At 39.8% G+C, this 24,957-nt stretch overlaps 2 protein-coding genes across 5 annotated transcripts in view; one reads left to right on the top strand and one right to left on the bottom strand.

Moving 5' to 3' along the window:
• Positions 1 to 21,368, top strand: part of LOC124145875 — a 64,715-nt gene extending 43,347 nt beyond the window's left edge. Inside the window, exons 3-5 of the mRNA XM_046515830.2 lie at positions 5,418 to 7,725; positions 8,986 to 10,236; positions 14,227 to 21,368. Coding sequence (XP_046371786.2) covers positions 5,418 to 7,725; positions 8,986 to 10,236; positions 14,227 to 15,395 — 4,728 coding nt within the window. The 3' untranslated portion in view covers positions 15,396 to 21,368. The remainder of the gene's footprint in view (positions 1 to 5,417; positions 7,726 to 8,985; positions 10,237 to 14,226) is intronic.
• A 1,742-nt stretch (positions 21,369 to 23,110) lies between these two features.
• Positions 23,111 to 24,957, bottom strand: part of LOC124145877 (integrator complex subunit 13-like) — a 414,821-nt gene continuing 412,974 nt past the window's right edge. For all 4 annotated transcript variants that reach the window (XM_046515831.2, XM_048383132.1, XM_046515832.2 and 1 more), the window contains one exon: positions 23,111 to 24,128. In XM_046515831.2, coding sequence (XP_046371787.2) covers positions 24,047 to 24,128 — 82 coding nt within the window. In that variant the 3' untranslated portion in view covers positions 23,111 to 24,046. The remainder of the gene's footprint in view (positions 24,129 to 24,957) is intronic.

Genomic DNA, 24,957 nt, shown 5'->3' with positions numbered 1-24,957 from the left:
GGCAAAATTGTAGTGCAACCCTAATGTTTGCATATTTCTTTCTGACTATGCACACATTCCTTCTGACTTTATATGTTTGAACAAAGATAAAACTTCAGTCAACTTCAGTGCATGCATGACAAGATCGTTTTATACGAGCATCTAAATACATTTTGCCAGGGCTACGGTCAAACTATTCCCAATCGTACATTTGGACCTATCTCTTGAGACCTACAGCAGGTACCCGCCGGGTAGGGTCAGGTAAGAGGGGGGTGGGTACCTGGGTAGTAAATTTGGACTCGTCCTAGCCCTAGTGTATCATTACAGCTCTATATGCAGGAACTAGAAATTCTAAATTCTTTAAACGTATGACTTCCAAACAGGGAGTGCATGTGTAACACATCACCAGCAATTACATAGCTTCCTGTCGGATGTTTATTGCAAATGTTTATATCTCAGCTTTATGAATGACACATACGATTCAGTGTTTGTTTTCTGTGTATTGCCGTAATTCTGACATATCGCCACTAGAGTTGGTATCATGTTCATCTCGTCTGGTCATACATCCCAAGATATATTTGCTCAAGAACTAACATCTCACTACATGCACACACTGCACTACGGTAATGTAGGATGCAGACATCTTGCTTAACCTTTCCTGACCCATGCGTCAAACTGTGCGAAGGCAATTTCAGTTTTTGCCATGCATGAATTATGTTCCATACAGTTTTAAATGTAAAGGGAGATTTGGGCTAAAAATAATTTCTGATTAAGTTAACTTATGTTTAGAACATCTTGTCATTTGGGTTTAGATTCTGAATACTCTTAATTATGCAGTAATGGAATTTTAATCTCATGAATGTCATCTAAACCAGGCATTTTAATCAGTGATATGAATCACAGGAGTGCCAACACATTGGTTAGGACTGAGTTAGCCTGTCAATTCCTGTGTTCTTCACTGTCACTGTTAGTTGGACTCAAAGATTGCAGGATTCTCACAAGCTTACATCAAGCAATGGTCCCGTTTATCGGTAATTACCAGTTTTTTACCGGTAAAATTAGGTTTGGACCAGTAATTCATGTGACTGCCAGTCCATGTGGACCGGCAATTAAAATACCTTATAAATCTTTGTTGTTGAACAAAACATCTGCGATATTCATATAAGTATACTTTTTTCGGATGAAGTCAGCTTATCTGTTACCATCAGGGTTTCCCCTTGTCTATTTTTTAGTGCAAGGAAATAACATTTCACTTTGCTTTGAGATTAAATATATATTTGTAGCGACTTAGTTCCGAAATATTCAAACAAAAAAAGAGAAAATTGTGACTCAACTTTGTGGGAATGAAGTGTTACTTCAGAGATCGGCTTGGCTGCAGTGACCTAAATGCTGATAAGTTTAGACGACATGTATCAGACATATCAGACTGCACTTGTGGGTATCACTTTGAAGACGCAATTCACTTTTTCTATACCTGTCAAAAATACGATAATATCAGAAACACTATGTATTTCTACACACATGGGTATGATTTAAAAATGATATTACATGGCAGTAGTTTAGTTAGCAGTTCTACAAACATGACTATTCTTACATCAGTTTACGATTTTATTGTCAAAAGCAAAAGATTCAAGTAGCTTAATTTTATGCATGTAGTAATGGAAAACTGCTATGTCTTATTTCACAGACACCACTTGTATTGGCTTCATATATTTCATTTGTGCATTTAGTATGTTTATGTTTAGCACTATCTTACATATAATCTGATATATAACCAGCTGTTGTTAAGTTATTACCTGGAGTGGTATTACATACGCAAGTTTTGCTTGTTTACCGATCCAGATTTCTTTTGAAATAAAAATATGTTTAAACCACTTCAGAGATGACATCGTTGCATTGAACATGATATTGAAAGAATTAAAACAAAGTAATTTTCATCAGTTTTTAATAATATAGGTAATTTTTAGAGGACACAGTTTCAAAAGCCAGCAGTAACACTGTATCAAGTACAGTGAAACTTGAGAACCATTACAAATATAGTGGGTTTTCTACAGTTTGAGACAGCGGAATGTGGATAGAAGTAAAGTGAGGTGGTGAGGTATAATGGGGTTTTAACGTCGCGTCCAAGATTATTGCACTTATATAGCGACGTGCATGTACGTGTGTGTGTTTGTGCTTGTACTAGTCCGGACTGATGCCGATTTATAGTGCTAGCTCACTGGACTCCGAGCCGACCAGTCCTTGTTTTAGCCCCTTAATGCCGAGCACCAGGCAGGGTAGCAACAAGTACAATCTTTTAACGTCTTTTGGTATGACGCGGCCGGGGATCGAACTCCGGACCTTCCACTCTCCGGGCGGACGCTCTACCACTAGACCACGGAGGCGGTCTCGATAGAAGTAAAGACATTACCAGGAAGATGCATTATCTTAAGCAATGTTGTGAGTTTATGCGTGTAATAAGTAATATGTTTGGTATCAATTTGATCATGGCTATTATTAAAACTGTTGGTGTATTTTGGAGTGTTGTAGAATGCAGAGAGTGAGTGAGTGACTATGGTTTTACGCCGCTTTTAGCAATATTCCAGCAATATCACGGCGGGGGACACCAGAAATGGGCTTCACACATTGTACCCATGTCGGGAATCGAACCTGGGTCTTCGGCGTGACGAGCGAACGCTTTAACCACTAGGCTACCCGACCGCCCCCTAGAATGCAGAGAGCAGCAAACTTTGGGTTAGGAGGACATAGAGATACGCCCCCGGAATCCGAGAGTACATGTTTTCTTTAAATCTTTGGGATGAAAGCAAGAGTTATCCTGTCTTTGAAAGGCATTTAGGAGTGATACATAAAAGGAAGAGAATATATGGATGTCAATTTCTTTATTATGAGGAACACAACATTTCGGTGTACTGGGCTATATGCTTACTCCTTCATTGGGTGAATGAATGCGATGAGGCAGAGAGCATGTATATGCACATGTAAGGACAACAAAATTAATAAGATAACAAAAGGTGGAAAATAACAAAGGGTAGAAACTAACAAGGGAAGCCAACAGATGATTGGCGCTGATAGGTGATCTAAGCAATAGACAATGGCAGCCAACACTTTACATCAATTAGCGCTGAAGGTATGAAGTGAGTGAGTGAGTTGGGTTTAACGCCGCTTTTAACAGTATTCCAGTTATATCGCGGCGTGTCAGCTTAATATGGGAGGAAAGCCCGAAGTGATGCAGGTCTCAGACGTTTACCACTTCGGTGAAACCCACGAGCACGGGTATGGTGCTGACAAACCTAGAAACATAATCGGGGCAAACCGGGATTCGAACCCACAATCATAGGTTTCTGGCGTGGCCAAGGGGCGCAGCTCTGCACAGTGAATCGCGGCGCCTTAGACGACTGGGCCACCCGTGTCCCCTCACCTGATGAAGGAGTAAGCATATACTCCGAAACGTTGTGTTCCTCATAATAAAGAAGTTGACATTCATATATTCTCTTCCTTAAGAGTTATCCTAGTTCTTCACTATGACTGAAATATATGTATTTGAATAAATCAAAACTAAAGTTGATTTTTAAAAAAGTCTAGCTAGATTTGGAAAAAAATAATTTTAGATAGAGAAATGTTTTGTCTAGAGTTATCCGTAGCTGGAGGTTATGACAATGCCAATCTCAGAACATAGCACCAAAAGAGCCAGGGTACATTGTCTTGAACGATATACCAAGCTATTGGAGTCTGGGATAATGAGGTTTCTCTGTGTCAGTGTGTAACAGATAGATCCTGCTACTGTCTTGCCATGTGTGAATTCCGTAAGGAACGTCTTGAGAGTTGATAGTGTTGTAGTTAAATGGCTGTATCACCTGTTGCCCCTTCTGTACAGCTCCCACACAGATGGATGCAGCGCGGAGTAATGGCCCTCCCATGTCATGCTCACAATAACTACTCTACAAGGTGTTCCATGTGTGAGGCTTGTTACAGCAGTGATCCTCAAAGGGTTGTGCTGTGACTGACTAACACTTACTCAATGAAAACATGTCTTCAATATATTTTTTTTAAAATTTCTTTGAAAGAACTTTTCCTCTTCTGCTGTTTTCATATGTGGAATCAAGCAGACTAGACTTGGTTAGTTTGATCTAGTGAGTGAGTGAGTGAATATGGTTTTACGCCACTTTTAGCAATATTCCAGCAATATCACAGTGGGGGACACCAGAAATGGGCTTCACACATTGTACCCATGTTGGGAATCAAAACTGGGTCTGATGAGCAACGCTTTAACCACTAGGCTACCCGACCGCCCCTGGTTTGATCTAGACTTGCCTAGGCATTTAGTAAAAAAAAAAGGTAAAAAGAAAATACCTAAAAAATATAAATTCCACAGCCACTTGTGACTGCCCTGTGATTAGTTTATATTAAAACAGGACACGTGTGAGTGTTGAAGAGCTCCAGATAATTTTTTGAGCAATTAAGTTTTTACTCTAGGGTTTCAATTTTAATTGAGTTATAACATTTTTCATTGGGTAACCAATATGTTTTCATTCATCTGTTCATTTCTCTATTGGGTTCTTCCCAAAGTTAGTGAACAATTTAAGATATAAAAAAAATGAAATTATGTTTTAGATGTATATAACTGTTTCAAAAATTAGCTCCTTTGTAAGCATGCTGTAAAAGCTTCATTTGGGTAATTATGTGTGTTGTTTTTATACATTTGAGTTTTTTATTTAATGCATGTGTTTCTATACGAAGAATACCCCTTGCTTGGTAGATGTTAACTACCTGAATTTACTTGGTAGCTTCCATAATATAACATAAACACAGGTCAAAGAATACCCTTAAACAGATACTGAGATCTCCCAGAATGTGCCCTTCAAAGGATATCTGGGTAGATCCAGGTAGCTGCAAGAATCTACCCAGTAGATGCCAGAATCTTCTTTCAATTAATATCACCAGGTACTGAGATCTCTCAGAATCTGTCCTTCAAAGTGTATCAGGTAGATCCAGGAAATGGTAGCTTCCAGAACTGACAAAGTAGAGTCCAGAATCTTCTTTCAATGAATATCCCCAGGTTGATACTGAGATCTCTCAGAATCTGCCCTTCATGGTATATCTGGGTAGATCCAGATAGCTTCCAGAATCTATATGTACATGTGTATTTGGTTGATGCCCAAATCTGCCCTCCAAAGGCTACCCACAATTTTTATACTGAGAGATACCTGGTTGAGTGTGTGTGTTAAAAAGGGGGCATAACCCACTGTTTGTCAGTAAATTGAAACACATGTATAAGGTTAGTCGCATCATGTTATGACTGAATTCATTAAGTCTGTTTAATAACATGGAGTAAAATGCTTTTCTTGTCACAGGTTTTAGAACTGTGGTGGTGAAATAGGTATGAGTATGTCTACATTCTTTGTATACTGTATGTTTAATGATTGATTGTCATATTTCAGATACATGAGGTGGACAAAGATGGCCTCCCTGACTGGATCAACTACAACTCCTCATCCCATTCACTGATTGGTGTTCCAAGGTCACATGACACAGGGGACACCTACGTGGAGGTGACACGTCAGTGCGATGCCGATACAGCTTCCTGCCAGACTATATCCGATGTGTTCCGAATTACTGTAAAATATGCTGGTCTGGGAGCAACAGGAACACCCACACCGTTGCTATGGCAACCAACCTCTGCCGTTGACAATGCCGCCATATTGGGTGCAAGTTCGCCATCACTGTCCACTTTAAATGAGCATGGATGCGGAGATGAGGTTGTGCTGGCCAGTCTTGTCCTGTGTGTGGCCATTGACTCGCTTGACATGCAACAGAAGGTTACAATGTTGACCAACATGGCTGACTTCCTGTCCCAGCCTGTATGGAAGATGACAGTGATGCCCTCTAGTGGTCATAAACTGCGAGCAGTTGAACGAGGATTCCAGATCCTCTCAGCTGGACCAGGGCCTGGTGGGCTTTGTGATCTGGAGAAGAACGTAGAACTGTCATGGAGGTTGACCTGCTCGACGGTGAAACATATTGGAGACTTTGTGAAGGTTCTTGAGCACAACCTGAATGTAGGACGCATCGAGAATGAAGTGGGTCAGCCGGTAGTAGGATGGTATGTGGCTTCATCAGACTCGCTTCAGACCAGCAAGAAACGGAGACGGAGACAGCTACCTTACAGAACCCCAGTCCCAACTCCAGTGCTCCAGCCAGTCACACCGACAGTGGTGTACGAAACTGTCCGAGTTAGTAAAGAAATTTTAATGAGTCAGACAATTTCAAGTGAAGAATCCATGTACGCCTCACAGGTCATGACAAGACAGCAAGTGATTGTTGAAGAATCTCCTTCATTTATGCTTCCTAGCTCTCGACCAGAAGAAATACCAAGCTCCAGTCGGGTGGTACTTGATGAAATCACTCCCTCATTATCGTTCTCGACATCTTCAAAAGTTATGATGATGTCTTCCAAATATGTTGAACAAGAATCTATGATAACCAGTGGTGAATCAGACTCATTAGAGTCTAGTCAGGCTAGGGTTGTGCCTTCTTCTCGACCAATATGGATACCCCATGTCACAAGACTTCTACCAGATTCTCTTGATAGCTCCTATTCTGGTTCGGGATCTTCTTATGTAGATGCTTGGCCATCTGTTGTGGATACAGGCCCTATCACAAGGACGTATGACCTTCCGGACTACTCCTCATCTGGCATTGTGTTATCTGTAGAAACAATACCTTCAAGAAGTGTTCAAGTTGAAGCAACGCCAGCTGTGGACATGTTCTATACATCATCAGCCCTGCCTGAGGTGTTACCGATCCCGATAGTGCCAACCACCACAGATACATCGGAGGAAATGCATGTTTGGGAAACATCTGATGTCATGCATCCTAAACTGAGTGACTATGAAGCATCCTTTACCAAGGTGGCTCAGGAGGTGACATCTCCAGAGGCACTACCAATCCCTCCAGTTCAGTCCACAATATCAGAGGCACTACCGACTCCTCCAGTTCAGTCCACAATATCAGAGGCACTACCGACTCCTCCAGTTCAGTCCACAATATCAGAGACACTACCGACTCCTCCAGTTCAATCCACAAGCATATCAGAAGCACTGGGTGTTTGGGATACGCCTTATGTTGTGCAGGCTAAGGAGAGTGACTATGACTACAGCCCCTCATTTACACAGTTGTCACGGAGGATGACAACCCTTTACACATCTGACTTGGAGATGCTGATCCCCTACACCTCTTCCTCTTCTGTAATCTATTCCTACTCCTCCTCCTCCTTCTCTACATCCTCAAGTCCATACATCTTTTCATCATCTGGTCAGAACATCTATGCATCTTCATCAGAGTTTAGTGGCGACACAGCCATGTTTATCATCCCCGAACAACTGATCCCCGTGTCTTCGCATGTCATCCGGTCATCCAAGGTATCAATGGGAATGTACCCAACACAGCTCTTCGTCCCCACAACCAGAGAGATGTTTGCTTCAGTGGCTTCTGGTGATGAGTTGTCCGTCAGTTCCGTTGTTCCCTTGATGTCATCAGCATTGTATATTCCAATGGGATCAGGATCTGGGTCTGGATCTGGGTCCGGTTCTGGGGATAGTATCCCTAAGGAGTCCCTCCCTTCAAGCGGGTATGCTTCAACAACTGTTGCAGGGTCAGCTGAGGTCTCTGAGATGTCTGGTTCTGGAGTGATGGGATCTGGAGACAATGTCACACGTGCAGTAGATCATTCCACTACAGAAATGACAGGTACCATTATGTTTCTGGAGTTATTTCACCCTAGAATGACTGAGTGAGTGTGGTTTTACGATGCTTAGAGCAATTTTTTAGCAACATCACAGCGCCACCATAAATGGGCTTCTAACATTGGACCAATGTGAGGAATCAAAACTGGCCCTCAGTCTGATGAGCAAATGCTTTAACCACTTGGCTTCCCCACTGCCTTCACTATACAAAGATTAAGGTGAAGGTCCACATCCTTTATTTATCATATGACTCAATTGTTATTGAAGTCACTATACAGTTTGTTTAATCAGCATTATTTGGAAATAGATCACAAGAAATTGTGTATGGTAGCAAAGGCATCAAATGACATCACTAACTAAACAGATTTATTCAAACATAAGACCCGTGAAAATCCGGGGTAGAATAGGTGTTCAGCACCCCATGCTTGCCGTGAAAGGCGACTATGCTGGTCGTAGGAGGCGACTAACGGGATGAGGCGGTCAGACTCGCTGACTTGGTTGATACATGTCATCGTATCGATGCTCATGATGTCAATCACTGGATTGTCTGGTCCAGACTCAATTATTTACAGACCACAGTCATATAGCTGGAATATTGCTGAGTGCAGTGTTTAACAACAAATAAACAAACAAACAAACATTCAAACGTACAACCGGTTATTATAGCCCTACCTAAAAAGGCGTGGGTATATAGTTGTACCAAGGAATTCTGTTTGATTTCAATATTTGGATTTTCTGAAAAAATACAACTATTTCACATGTTCTTACTTAGAATTGTTTTTACTTAAACATTTGTGTGACCTATAACTTGAGAACTACTACATGGATTCTTTTCAAATATAAGGAACGCTTTCTATACTAATAGTAGAGGTGCAGTGCAAAGTTTGATTTGATATGTGTATTTTCTGAAAAAATATGATTTTTTTTATGTTTTAACTTAGAATGTTTGTTTTTTTACCTCAACATTTGTGCGACCTATAACTTGAAAACTACTGCTTAGATTCTTTTCCAATAGCGGGTACAGTTTCAATATCAACAGGAGCTGTTTTCATGGTTTGAACTTAGACATGTATTGGAGTCGAGGTCGGGGATATTAGTTTGCCACTTTTTGCCTTGTTTCTGTTGCATTGATATTTTGACCTGGGCTTCACCGTCACAAAGCAATCATTGTGTTATGATGTAAATATCATAAAAGTCATAATTCTAACATTTCAGAAGATTTGTGATTTGGAAACAATATCATTTATCATTTTGAATGTTTCAGAAATCAACCATGCCCCATCTGTTGTGATCCCCATGTCTGAGCCGCTAAGAGTACCTTTGGGTGTTTTCTGGGAGTTCCCTATCCCCAATGATGTTTTCTTTGACGAGGAGGATGGGGATGTGACTAACCTTGAGCTGAGCTTGACCTTCATGGACGGGCAGAGATTCCCCCCTGATTACTGGCTACAGGTGGACAAAAACAGACGTGTTCTCACAGGACTACTGCTGGTCAGTGATCTTGATGCCACGAACAATAAGATTCTTCTTGTGGGGACCGACTTGGGCGGACTGTCTGCAGAGACTGTCATACAGCTGGACTTTGAGACACCAGCAGCTATACAACAGACACATAAATATGACATTGCATTTTCGGTTGATTATGATGAATTCATGAGAGAGAAAGAATCAAACCTGAAACGACTTTTGGGTCGGATTAGCTCCTACTTTGGTGACGAGGACTCCAGCAACATTAGAGTGTTGGATCTTCGCAGAGGGTCGCTGGTTCTTTCGTGGAACAATGTGACGCTGAATGGGTTGGAGTGCAACAACCACACCATCAAGAGAACCTTCACAAAGATAATGAGGAGAGGAGAGACCATTCGTTCGACCTTCATCAAACACATGCAGCCAGAGTTTAACCCCCTGTTTGTGGAGTATGAGTTGGTGGGAGCATGTGCTAATCCTCCTGTTGTCCCAATAGTGGAGACATTTCAGACAGCTAAACCATATCAGCCTGTGTTTGTGGATCCAAGGGGACCAGAGATCTTCCCATCATCGGCGTCAGTGGTTGGAATGGCTCCAAGTGTAACTGATCATTTATATCATTCAGGTCAAGGTAGTGGACTGATGACTGAAGGAATGGGTCTGTTTTCAGACAGGATGGATGTTTCCTCTGTGTTTGGGAGTGGCGGGATGTGGACAATAGCAGTAGCTCCTCCAGGATCATCACAGAGTGCCCAGTACTTCGCTACCATCTCTCCTCAGCTTGTTTCAACAATGGCATCTTCATCAGCTTTTATCCTTCCTCCTGATTTCCGGCCAGATTTTGTCACTGATCCTGTTGACACCAGGACTGAGTCCTCAACTGATACCGATTCATCCACTTCTTCCACAACATCGTTCATGGAGATTACGACGTCCAAGAGTCGGAGACAGAAGACAACAACGGAGGAGATGACGTCATCTAGAGAGCAGAAAACGCTGCCCTGGGTGTCAGTGGAGCCCTGGACACTTCCTGCTGGGACAACAGAAGGTACGACTAGATCCTATCGTGTTATTTAGTTGAACATTTTTGTTTGTATCTAATTTGCCTTGGCTTCTTGGCATTTTGATCAGGAAATTCTGTAAAACAAGAATTCAATTATTGTGGTCAAAGTTTACTTAGACAATAATTTAACTTACAGGGGCTACAAGGTATGGCTTAGTCCTGCACCATGACTGTGGAATATATTTATTTTTATGAAAAGAAAAAATCAATCTAGAAACGCATACAAAAGCAAGTCTAGCCAGCACTAGCTAGCTCTATTCCACATACGAAATCAGCATAGGGACTTTTTATATATATATTTATTTAGAGTCATTTTATATATATATTTAGAGTCAAGAAGGATATTGTGTAATATAAGATTTCATAGACTAAATGTTAGTCTAGGTTTAGCTAAGCCAAATGAATTAATGTTGTAATTTTCACTAAACTACAATAATGATTTCGACAGTACATAGTTTAATCCACAATGTTCTTGATTTCAACAGTACATAGTTTATTCCACAATGTTCTTGATTTCAATAGTACATAGTTTATTCCGCAATGTTCTTGATTTCAACAGTACATAGTTTATTCCACTATGTTCTTGTTTTCGACAGTACATAGTTTATTCGACAATGTTCTTGTTTTCGACAGTACATAGTTTATTCGACAATGTTCTTGATTTCGACAGTACATAGTTTATTCCACAATGTTCTTGATTTCGACAGTACATAGTTTATTCCACAATGTTCTTGTTTTCGACAATACATAGTTTATTCCACAATGTTCTTGTTTTCGACAGTACATAGTTTATTCCAAAATGTTAAGTAATTTGAACAGTAGTTAGTCGAAAATTTTCAAGATTTCTAAGGTTGTTTATACCAATTTCTTCATGATTTCAACAGTAGTTTATACCAATTCTTATTTATTACATAAAATCTGAATAAGGAATCTTAAAATACATACAGTTTACCATAGCAGCACACTTTCAAACAAAAAAAGAAATCCTAATACTTAAAAACAGTGCAATCCAATATAGCTCACAGTTGCTTCCTTTTACATTGCACTTCGTAACTGTGCATCATGGTCATGGCGGTATAGGGGTTTGAATACTTGTTTGTCTTGATGTTAACCTTTCCCCGGTTGATGGTACACAACTGTTTATTTTGTTACTTGCTAGTTTGAACAAGCAAAAGCAACAAAAAAAACTGCCCGAGAACCGAATCTTTTACTTTTTTAAGCCTAAAGCTGAAAGTAGTACCAACTGTTCTCCCTGAAGGGCAAGTCATTACACTCCTACAGTGGACCACACTCCGGCGCAGTGGTGACACCACTGCCACAGGCTAATTTGCATATCACATGACCGGACTTTTCTCTCGTTTGTAAACAAACGCGCTTTTTCAGAAATCAGTATAGAACGGACTAATGCAAGTATTTGGGGGCGCTTTACATATTGTTTTGCATTATTATATAGATATGCTACTACAACTGCGACAGTGAGTTGCATGACAATATATATTTATATATAAAGTAACCGTATCGCTAGCTCTCTGTTGGGCTTCGATGACAGCACGTGGAGCTGTAAACAAAGGATAACTACGCAAAAACAAGTAGATTTTCACCTATTAGGATACTTTCTTAATGAACCGTAACCATTCTTTGACATTTGTTTATGAAAATGTGTAGACTTGTCAAACATGAAATGGATGAAAAGCGTATGCAATATTTTGAATGGACTGTGAAAGATGTGACGAATCGTCACATGGCGCAGGTACTATGCTGGGTAGGATAGTGACAGTGGAAGTCAGTTTTTGATGATGCAATCACTATAATGTTGATGCTGTGAAGGAGCTGAGTATAGACATAAGCTACAGGATACATGCTTCACACAACCAGATGTTAGAGATGCTCAGAGGTCCTGTCTTATCACTGCATCGACAGACTGTGATAGAGTCGCCACTCATTGAAGAAAAAAACTAATACCTGTACCAATTACCTCCCCTTCTATCATCATGTAACCAACTCAAGCATTCCCTGTCTAAATGAGCTTACAAACATGGCGGAATATTTATGGATAATCTGATTTTTTTTGGTCTTATTTGATGTTATCTGAAATTCGAGATATCTGCATTCTGTGTGGTATTTTTAAGAGGTGAACTTGTTGACTTTAGTTTAGACAAATGGAGGAGATTCACCACAGGATATTTTCACAGCTGAAGCTTTTTGTATACAATAAGGTCATCAAGTAGTTTTAAGGAAAATAGTTCTAAGGTAAATTACTACTTCCCTGTTCAGCAGTGACACTATCAATGCTTCCTATTGCATTCTTGTGCTGCTTTCTTAGAGGCAATGTTCCATGTCCCACGTTACCATAGTGATACTACTATCCTTCTTTAATTTCTATTAAGTAGGGGACATGGATGGGCGCATTCGTCTAAGGTGCTGCAATTTGCTTCCCAGGGTTGCGTCCATTGGGCTTGCCAGATTGTGGGTTAGAATGCCCGATTATTTTTCAAGGCTTGTCAGCACCATACCTGTCCTCATGGGTTTCACCAAAGTGGTAAACGTCTGAGACCTGCATCACTTCGGACTTCCCTCCACAATCAAGCTGACATGCCATGATATGACTGAAATACTTTTTAGCAGCAATAAATCCAACACACTCACTTACATAGTAAAGTATTTATGACGGTCCTAAAGCTATGATTGAGGGATAGACACAACCTCTAGTCTGTTAGTCCGAGACAAGTAACAATTTAGATTGCAGGAACAGACACTGCCTCTAGTCTGTTAGTCCGAGAATAGTAACAATCTCGACAGACTAGTATTTGTAAATCTAGTTATTTCACATAACAACTAGTCTGAAATGAGAAGCGGACTATTGGATATTACCAATGGCATCAACCCTGGATTGTTTTGTGAAAAGGGCTCTTGTTCATGAGAACTTATGGTAGAGTAAATGATTTCAAACAGACAGGAGGCAGTCGGGTACCCTAGTGGTTAAACTGTTCGCTCGTCACGCCAAAGACCCAGGTTCAATTCCCGACATAGGAACAATATGTGAAGCCCATTTCTGGTGTCCCCCGCCGTGATATTGCTGGAATATTGCTAAAAGCGGCGTAAAACCATACTCACTCTCACTCACTGAAACAGACATAACAAATATAAAGAAGGTATGTATAGTCCTTGTATTGGGAATAAAACTGTAGAAGATGAGTGTGAGTGAGTAGGGTTTAACGCCGCTTTTAACATTATTCCAGTTATATCACGGCGTGTCAGCTTAATGTGGGAGGAAAGCCCGAAGTGATGCAGGCCTCAGACGTTTACCACTTCGGTGAAACCCACGAGCACGGGTATGGTGCTGACAAACCTAGAAACATAATTGGGGCGAACCGGGATTCGAACCCACAATCATAGGTTTCTGGCGTGCCCAAGGGACGCAACTCTGCACAGCGAATCGCGGTGCCTTAGACGACTGGGCCACCCGTGCCCCCGTGTAGAAGATGAAAGCTGGTTTACCCCACTCAGAGTGAAGAGATGCTACTTGAAGTGTGCTTGTGAATGATTTGGTTTCATGAATTCCTTCAAGAATAGCTGGGATAGAAAAATATGTTTTTCATGTCTGCCACAGAACACTCATAAAGATGTTTAGGTGTTTTTTTTGGAGTTCATATGTGCCAACTACATGTAGAAGAATAATTTTGAGTCATCATCGAACTATGTGAATGTCATTTCAAGGCTAGGTTATATGCTGTTGTAATAATGAAACTTTGCCCCGTTCCTTTTCACTGAGATTGATAATACCCTTTTTCATTTCTGAATACCCAAATATATTTTGTGAATTAAATTTGTGCATTAAGCATATTCACAATCCTTATTCCTCACATTGATTTGTGATTTCAATCAATAAAACAATAATTGTAATTGTATTATTTTTTGTTGCAGACTTTGTTTTCATTTATCATGTTTATGAACATCTTTTCTTTTTGGTTTCAGCCACAGACCATTTTCCTTATTTGGAGAACCCTGTGGACTATATACCAGCCCATCTTGGCAAGTACTTGGAGTTCCCTATTCCACGAGGTGTGTTCTACGATCGGGAAGATGGCGACACTCGAGCATTGCAGTTGTCCTTGACCTTGCTCAATGGGCAGAAGTTACCCAAAGACTTCTGGCTGCAGCTGAATGCCAGGAAGCAGATTATTTCGGGGCTTCCACTTCTCGTTGACCTTGATATTAGCTATCATCTGATTACACTAGTTGCAACAGATTCGCAGGGACAGTCGGTGAAAGATGCCATCAAACTCTACGTAAACTCATCCTCCTTCGTCAGATTCACCCACAAGTTCATCATGACCTTCAAGATGGATTTTGCAGCCTTTATGAACGATAGGACCAATCTGAACCTCCTCTTGAAGCGTATCAGTTCCTACTTTGGTGACTCTTCACCAGAAAATATGGTGGTGATGGACGTCAGCATGGGTTCCTTGGTCTTGACCTGGAGCAACACGACTCTTAATGGCGACATCTGCAACAACAAGACCATCAACAGGCTGTACAGACGGATGGTTAGGAAAGGTAACAATATTCGACCAAGCTTCAGCCGCCACCTTAGTCCCGACTATCGGCTCCTTGATATTTCCTATGAACTGCAGGGAGCGTGTGTTTACAAGCCCACAACATTTATCTCCCCTACCACTGAGGCAAGCACCACAGGGACGGGACTGAGTATCTGGGCTCAGGTTGTCCTGCCAGTGATGATTGCCCTTCTGCTTCTGTTGCTGATCCTTCTCATCATCCTGCTTGTAAATAGGAGAAGGAAACGACAGTCTGCTTTGCAGAATTCTGAAAAACCTGTGTTTACAAATGACCGAAATCCCATAATTTTCCCCGAGGAAATGGAGGGCGACGATATGGGACTAAAACCAAAGAAACCCATAGTTTTACCCAATGACAGGAACCAGTCCGCATCACCGTCGCCAAGGACAACATATTACTTCGAGGATGAGCCTCAGTCTGATCATGGCAGTAACTATGGGACAGGAAGTCGGACAGGGTCAGGTCGTCGACATCCTAAGTCACCTCCGCCATATTACCAGCCTCATTCTGATCCACCTCCGTACCGACTTCCTCCGCCCTACCTCAATAACTCGTCAGATGTATGATGGGATATGAATGTTGCCATGGTGATTTGATGTTTGTTGAATGAATACTTACACAGACAGTCGTGTGGTCAAGATAGGTGTTTCTGGAGTTTATGATTGAACATATCCTTTATGTTACCAGGATAACTGTTGTTTATTGTGTATTGTTTGTTAAGGAATATGTTGAGTCTCTGTGACAGAGATTTGTTGTCAGTATTCGCTGTCTTGATTGGACAGCTTTCAGTCTCCAGTCTGAGGAGATGAACAAACATTAACAAGACTCGTACAATCAAGGAGAGTCGATAGGATAGTATCATCTTAGAGATTCCTCTTGGATACATTTTACATGAAACTGAAGATGCATGACGATCATTGTGTTTCTCTTATCACTGCATATCTAGTCTCAGAGGAATCCAAATTAAATCGTTGGAGATTGATGAGGGGTATATGAAATGACCCATTTGTGCCTTTAACGTCTAATCAACTGGGAGCCCAGTGCTATTGTTCTTTATATTCTTTAGATGACATTTTTGTCACCAGTCCATGAGAGTATTGTTCACTTCTTCAGTATTGTTACCTTCGTAATGAATGACTTCTATATCAGATCAGTCCATCCAACCTTGTACATTGCATATGTACAGTTATTGTGAAACCGTTATTGTTATGGTGGTACTTACTATGCACGCGACGACAGATTAACTATGGTAAGGCTTAAAAAAATTAAAAGAATCGGTTCTCAGGCAATGACTTTTGAAAACAGAGCGCAGGTGGGCAGTGTTTTTTTTCTTGTATTTGTTTTTTTAAATGGCATATAAAAAAACGTGAGGCAGACTTAATGATGAGGCGGGCGGTGCCTGAGAACCAAGACTATTATTTTTTTTAGCCTAATATGAAAGAGTCAGGTTTTATTGAACTTCTTTTGAGAAGTATGTAAGTTGCCTAGCTGACCAGTCGAATATGTATGCAGCCTTCAAAATTCAGGCTTGTCCTGTAGCCTGAGACAACTAAATTGTGCTGAAGACAAGTACAAATCAAATGGTGGTAGTCCTCTTTGGCTAGTATCATTTGAGGGCTATAACTCTGAACAAGTTCTCAGCGTTTCAATAAACATAGTAAACATTTTTATTTTGTTCAAGCACAGCTAATTACAAACTCTGGGGACCTGTGAAATAAGGTTTACTTGTCTTCTTGACCAATCTTGAAAAAACACCCAAATTTCTAGGGCTGTATACTGTATAAACACCACTGGTGTAGGAGCATCTGTAGGTATTATGAAGTAATATTGTGCCGTCGATGGATTATTAATATGTGTAATTGTTTCAGGGGCTCCTGTACACAAAGTTTTAGCTCACCTGGCGTATTTACCTCATTAAAAAGCCTATTCATGGCCATTTCTCAGCCATTTTTGTTCAGAATGAAATTGGTGTATGTGTTGGAGCTCAACATATGTTCCATTTCTTACAATACAGAGTATTTTTAATTCTGACTTAGGGCATACTTTTTTTTATTCTTTTGAAATACAGTTTGGGCTCTGTAAGATTCCCTATGATGGCTATACTAAGGAACTTAGGCATATATGGCCTGTTGTTGCCATACCTTGTTTCTACAATACATCTTTTGGATTTTAGTGTGTTTGTTCAAGTCCTTTTTGCTGAAAAAAATTGAATATCAATGCTGACAGCAACTGCATATCCAGGTGAGCTACATTGCCATGGCACTATTTGTAGTTTCAGGAGCTCATATCACAGCGTATCACCACTTTGCGTACCACAGTTGCTTTTGTACATGAGACTCCTTCAATACTACTCAAAAGACGTTCAAGAACACCTAACGTTTTCCTATGACATAAGTTAATCTGTCATGGCCATTAACTTCTTTTGAGTGGTGTATTTCATAACACAAGATCTCGCATTGCACCATGTAGGCATGTATCATGCTGTTATACACCAGTTCTTCATATGTCCATTATGATTACATATCTACCTTGTGTCAATATACACACTTTGTATTATTGCCTGGACAGTTCAGGGCAGGCACATTTTAACTTACTCAAGTATGATTTTATGCCACTTATAGCAATATTCCATCAATATCATGGTGAAAGGATGAAAAATGGGCTTCACACATTGTGCCAATGTGGGGAATTGACCATTGGCCTACGGCGTCAAGAGCAATCGCTTTAACCACTAGGCTACTCACTGCCCCTATTTCTTCAAGAGCAGCTGGTGATTAGCATGTATGGTAACATCTGATACTTATAGTGATTCCAGTGAAGCTAGTGATTTGGGCAAATGTTTATGGTCAAACAAGTGTTTCAAATGTGAATACTATTTTCAGTTTATGATTTTGTAATATTAAAATTAATATTTAAAATTAAGAATTAAAGTCAAGGGGTCCTTGTCATTACCTAGAACAGATTTCGGGTTCCAAATTAATACACAACAGAAAGCTCAAGGACACCAAGACCCCCTCGAATTCCAAGTTATTACATAGATCGTGTTCCATAAAACCTTTCCACCAAAATGATTTCAAGAGAAGAGTGCCAAGAACCAACCATCTGTATAACATTCTATGTACTAGCACGGTGCCAAAGTTGGATATTTTACTGACGTTTAACCTGTAATACTGTATATTTGATACTATTTACTTTGTACTTATTTTATTGATTGTTCAGCATGTTTATATATTTCATTACTATGAATGTGAGATTCTGTGTTTTTTCATGTTTAATAATAAGATGTTACGTATACTTCATTCACTGTCACCCTAGCCATGCTTCTACTGAAATTGCGGTTAGTTGAATTTTTTAGAATAAGTTTATCTGTCAGTCCTCTTTGTAAGTCTTATCCTCTGACAACACACAATTTGAATTTTAGGACGAACATTCTCAAAAACTGTTTGTTCATTATTTTGGGACTAATTTTACTTTTGTTGTTTTAATGTTTTTATCGTTAAAGGGGAGGTCACACCTTCATGTTAATGAGGTCATTTGTCTAGTCAACTGGCAAGGTCACATTCAGACTATGTGACTTGCATGGAAGGACATTCAGTACCTGCCTAGTCAGATGGGAAGTCTCACCTTTTATTTTATTTTATATTTAGGATTTTCTTGTTAGAAAGAGTTAGCAAGCCATCATGTCCTGACTTCTAAATCAGTACCCATGTAAATATGTACTTGCTTAAAGTGGATTTGTCTAGTCACTTCCTTGCTCAATTTGTTCACGTATCTGTTGTGTAGGTTGTAAAATATTTTGAATTCCGATTTGGGTACTTTGTGAAGTTATTCTTTATATATTTGTGGTCTAAATGAGGAACATCTTGAAGTTCAAACAAGTGTCTGCAGTTCACGGTGTAATCCTGATAAACCGATTACAGAGAATACGATATCTTAATGAAGATAGCTGAAGACTATGCGATATTCCATTAGATAATTGGGTCAATGATATGGCTACCTTTATGAACAATGTCACTAGATTGTCCTGTATTTCACTGTCATGAGACTGGGGGTGTTCTGTATGTATATATTGTGTATGTGTTGTATATTTTCTCAGGCATTTTGTTGAAATAACTTGGTTTATGGATTCTCAGAAATTTCATAACATTGTGTTTTTACCTTCCTGCCAGTTCAAGTTTTTATCCCTCAACATTATTTTTTCGGGGTCCAGCGAACAAATGATTTTTTTCCAATTATTTTCTGTAACATATTACTTTAAAAACATACAAGGCCTACCCAGCCCGGAATATGAAATTGTTGGACCTTAATGAATGAAACCACAGCAGGAAGGGAAGGGAGGTAACCCTTTGACATAACATAAAAGCACAACTATAAATTATTTTATTTCATTTATTTTCTCGAGAAGATACACTTAAGAGATTTAGTAAAAAATGAAAATAGTATTTCAAGGTTCAATATTTATTTGGTTATTTTATATTAAAAAAATCTATATCTGTAATCCAAGAACTATTTACAAATGCCTTTTTTCTATATCCCTTTATATCGTGTCACTGTCTTCCTGCTTCACCTCTGCTGCCATTGTATGTAAGAAATGACAATGATTTCCAGACAACTAATTTCAAACCAGTGTGTGTGAGTACAGATATGTAGTGGATTAATGTCGACATAGTTTATATGAAGTAATGTCGTCCTCATTATGGTTGTGGACTTTTGTCACAAATATTGATCACAATATCGGCGCTAGCTACTAACAATTGTAAGGGAACCGAGATATACGGGATCAATTCCTTATACACAACATCATAGGCCCGGGAGATATTTACATGTACCCATGATGTTATATTACCATATCACCTTCCCTGCAGAGTGAGTTGTGTGTAACGCCACTTGGGACAGTATTACAGTTATATCACTGCGTGTCAGCTTAATGTGGGAGGAAAGCCTGAAGTGATGCAGGTCTCAGACGTTTACCACTTCGGTGAAACCCACGAGCACGGGTATGGTGCTGACAAACCTAGTAACACAGTCAAGTGACAGACTTGATAGATCAAATGTTTTTGACAAGATGATAATTTAATTAGACATCAATGGGTTAGTAAAAGGTTGAAATAATTAATAATATGTATGAATTAATATTTGAGTAAACAAGGTGTTTAAACTATCAAGAGCAAAATCTAGTCTAACTTGGTGATCTGAGAAAGATCAACTGACAATATGAGCGTTGAATTGTGGAAAAATATTCAAGCATAAAATTCAAGACTCAATATCCTAAGGGACATAATGACAGTATGGCACTAAGATAGCATAGGGTCTGTGGCTGTTAAACTGAAAATTGTTACAGTCTTTATTTGTCCTACACAGGGTCTGTGCAGGGCCCACTTGCACAAAGCGATCTTAGCGCTACAATTATTGTAAGCCTATGTTAAAGTATGGGAGTTACGATCATCTAAGCGCTAAGATCGCTTTGTGCAAGTGGGCCCAGATCTTATCAGCCAGGGGTCTTGGTTCCTCTTGGATTCCACAGAAACAATAACTTACTTTCCACGGACTTCTGCAGAAGATTGTCATTTCAGAACAATGTATGTCATGACACCTCTGTTGGAACCAGCATCAGTAAATCACAGGTTTGTATACACATCATTCCACCATCAACCGTCAATACAACCGGCCACTTTGCAGTGTAGTCGTGACTATTTTTAGTCAGGTAATAACACGAGGCAGTGTATACACAAGTAAAATGAGCCCTACTTAATACATGATTTTTGTGTGAGCCCAACTGCTGCCAGATAACGAAGCAATAGTGTAGGGATTGGATGAGTCCAAATTTACTACCCGGGTACCCAATCCCCTGTTACCCGACCCTACCCAGGTACCCGCTGTAGGTTTCAAGAGTTTAGTACAAAATGTCGTATAATTGTTTGAACGGAGCCCTTACGACAATCATAGTCACCTCTTACAAGCATAGTCGCCTCTTACGACAAGCATAGTTGCCTTTTACGACAAGCATGGTTGCTGAAGACCTATTCTTCCCTGGATCTCTACTCTGGTCGAATATGGAGTGTACAAACCTGTGAAGTACTGACGATGAGTTATTCCTGATTTTCCAAACCATCTTCCATCATCCAGGGACAGTTATGGTGGACCAATGATGCTAACGACCATGTATACATCGTGCTAATTGTACAGGGCAAATGTTCTCGGGTAATCATGAAGCTATGTTAACCGATGCTGACACAAACAATTATTAGTTGATTTGTTAATGTCGCTGTATTTTACACTCAGCATATCATTATATAGTATTTAAGGATTCACTCATATATTGAAAGAATTTTTATCTATCGATATTATTTCAGTCATATATGAGAATGACTGCAAGCATAAGACACTAATACCCTCATATACCCTTCCCAGCGTCTCTGTTGATTTCAATGTGAAAACTTAAGCAAGGGAGACAACTCTGAAATTGTTCCATTGTCGTTGTGATTGTATATAATGTGAACTTGCTTGATCCTCTCCAGCAATAAAACCGTCCTACATTACAGCGTCACATTGTATATTCAATTTATGCACAACCAAATGCTGTTTATGACATCTGCAATTTCCAGGCAGTTTCTATGGTACATGGATAGTGTTAAATGCAAAGTCTGCCTTTGCCTAATATGTACATTTAAAGCACTTTGCCTAGTGAATGTGTAGCAGGGCGTGGAGTCATCCCACAGATGACATCTTTACCTTGTCAGCTTGCTGACGGGGTTAACCTCTTGGTCATGTGGACAAGGCATCCGAACTTGGATCAGAAGGTTCGTGGTTCGAATCCCATCACGGGACTCGAAAATTTTATGGCCGCTACAAATACATCATTCATCTGTGGCTCTATGGAAGTTAAAAAGGCAGCATCTGCACAAGGATCTTGCTGGTATCACGAAAGCTTAGCAACATTTAAGCAATATAGTAAAATAAGTTCCATGTTAGTATGAATAAGAATTTCATTTATACTATTCAAAGACGTTAAATAAACCAGACATACTGACAGATTAACTATCGTCATATAAAATCAGTGTTGTTTGACTTCTTTTGAGTAGTATATAATAACGTCCAGGATCACAAATGCATTCAGAGCAGCACATCAGATTTTAGGATCTCAAAAAGGAAAGGAAGTATTATCAATGAATGCTGGCCTCATACCAGCAGAAACTGATCGAAGCACCCTGAAAATATCTTTCTCTATGCTTGTACATTCTATTTGGTTCAAAGCACTTTGACAAATGGCATTAACTCGTGGTGTAGAAAAACAGGTATTTTCTTGATAAATCTCAATTTAACTCTTTTACTGACTATAGCTGTGACAGTTGGTCATAACCTCACTTGCATGTAGGTTTTCGATGTTTCTAATGTGGTGAAACCAACGAGGATGGGTATGGCGCTGACACACCAAGGATCACAATCTGGGATTGTGGATATGACCCTAAAGAACTAAGGGATGTGACACAATCAGTCCGACCACACCAGGCAACAGCCTCAAAAGTCGGCTCTTACGACAAGCATGGGAACCTGGGGACTGTAAACATGAGCAAATCCCAACTGGGGTCAAAATAAGACTTCACAAAAAATGAGAATAAATATTTTATACCTCACATGTCCACTCTTACGACAAGCATGGTAGCCTGGGCACTATAAACATGAGCAAATCCCAACTGGGGTCAAAATAAGACTTCACAAAAAATGAGAAGAAATATTTTATACCTCACATGTCCGCTCTTATGACAAGCATGGGAACCTGGGGACTGTGTTACACAAAATATACAAATATGAGACTCGAGGCCACATTGAGCTCCAAAACCACAACTCGGTCAAAAACAAGGGCAAAAGTTAGCATTGCTCACTAATACCCCCGACCCGCCTGGTGTGTCAGTAGTTTCAAATTAAATAATGGATAGGGTTAGGGTTTGAAAAAATCATTAAAAAATGGAAAATTAATAAAAACAAGTTTTTTTCTTTTGACTGCACTCCTCCATATGACACAGGTTATATGTACTAAGGTTTAGATGAATCCACTGAATAGTTTAAGAGAAATCGCGCGGACAACATTTTCGGACGGACGGACGGAACCTTGGTATATAAAGACCTGTCAAATATAAGAAATATTCCATACCTTACAAGTCAACTCTTGCAGCAAGCAAGGGAACCTGTGGACTGTGTTCTGCACAATATACAAATATGAGACCTGGGGGCCACATTCAGCTCCCCAATCCCAGCAGGGTTTAAAATAATAACTTACAAATATGAGAAGAATTATTTTATTCCTCATGTGTAATACATTCATTTCTTACAAACAAGATGATTCCATGTACATGTAGATAGGAAGACTGAGTAATTCTGATTGAGTCTAATACTAGTGAATGACTGATGAAGATTCGTAAATGGTAAGTGGAGAGATTTTAGTAATGAAAGTAACACTCTAAGATTGATAACATGGTTCAAATATTTACAGACACTGGTTCTTGGTTGATAAAATAATACATGTCGGAACTGTATTCTAGTTAGCCATCACTTGAGTTGGCATACAACCCCACCTCAAAAAAAGGATAAAAAAGGTAGGCAAAAATATACATACTTGTATTTCAGGAAACATGAACATATATGGGTGTTTTTTTGTGGGGTTTCTTTTTGGTTAATTTTAATCAATGTTGAATGTGTAGGTCAAAATAGATAGAATGACATGCCAAAACATTCTACTTTATTCAGAAATCAAACTATGAGTTTCTTTAAGGCTCTTTCCAGCTGTGATGAAATCATAAGGGTCACCAGTGATGGGACGGTCAAGTCACCTGAAACATGCGTACCTTTTGAAGGGACCTTATATCATGACAGCTTGAGCTTGAGAGCCCAGATTTCTTCCACTTTGAAGTCCATCAGCACAGGTTTGGTGCTCACACATCCAGTCGGGATAAATCGGGATTCAAACCCACTATCTATGGATCCTGACATGCTTGACGATGCTGTTTATTCCACTGGACCACCCAAGTGATTCAGGGTTCAAACCCATGATAAGCAGCAATCACATGAAATCTGGTAAACCAACAGACAAAAGCCCTTAGAAGTAAAATGTTATCTCAAAACGACGCAATACGATATCAATATTGTTTCAAGTGTTCCATTATTTGGTTATTATCTGAGTTCGAGGCTGATGTGTGGCTAAAGACTTGATGATGATCTGTCAACGTTTCAAACTCTGCAGTGGCTTGGAAGTGGGTGCAGTCTTGGAGGCCTGGGACGTCTGCTCCATGGGCGGCTGGTCACTGTTGGTTAATGGAGGTCAGTATTTAGTGAAGTGTTAAACATTCCACAGTGAAGTTCATTGTTCAGGGGAAGTCAAATAGATAAACATTTATTATCAGTCTAGGAGCTAACATGGCAGTAGCATTTGGCCAACAAATAAGTACTTAGAAATGTGTGCAAATAATCCAGGCCAATATGTGAATAATTGCATAGATTTGGTATTTCTTTAAGCTGTAGTTGCCAATATTCCAGCTGGTTTGTTTGTTTGTTTGTTGTTGTAAGCCAAACAGAGCAATTTCACAGCTCTATCACAATGTTCTGTAAATATTCAAGTCTGAGCAAGAACAATCACTGGATGATATTATATCTCCAGCATACGGTTGACATGCATCCAACCAAATGACCAAGTATGACTCAATCCAGTTTAGTCGCCTCTTACAACAAGCAACAGATCGACGGGGACCTGTTCTGACCCAAGTTGTCCCAATGGATGGCATAATTTGTAATTGAGGTATGTTAATGTTGCTGGTGTGGAAGTAAATCATTGGTAGCTAATATTTAAATGCCAAGAAATTTATTTGTTAAAATTCTTATGAATATGAGGCTTAAGTGAGTGAGCAGGGTTAAAAACCGATTCTAGCAATATTCCACCAATATCATGGCGGGGGACACCAGAAATGGGCTTCTCTTCTCACATTGCTCCCACTTTGAGAATCGGCAAGAGCCTTTAACGTGACGAAAAAACACTTTAACCACTGGGCTGCTCACTCTCTGATGAGACCCGTGAAGATTCTGGGGTAGAATAGGTCTTCACTAACCCATACTTGCTGTAAAAGGCGACTATGCTTG

The sequence above is a fragment of the Haliotis rufescens genome, unplaced genomic scaffold (assembly GCF_023055435.1).
Source record: "Haliotis rufescens isolate VD_foot unplaced genomic scaffold, xgHalRufe1.0.p SCAF_45, whole genome shotgun sequence".
NCBI classification, from domain to species: domain Eukaryota; kingdom Metazoa; phylum Mollusca; class Gastropoda; order Lepetellida; family Haliotidae; genus Haliotis; species Haliotis rufescens.
This window is presented reverse-complemented; position numbering and strand designations above follow the sequence as displayed.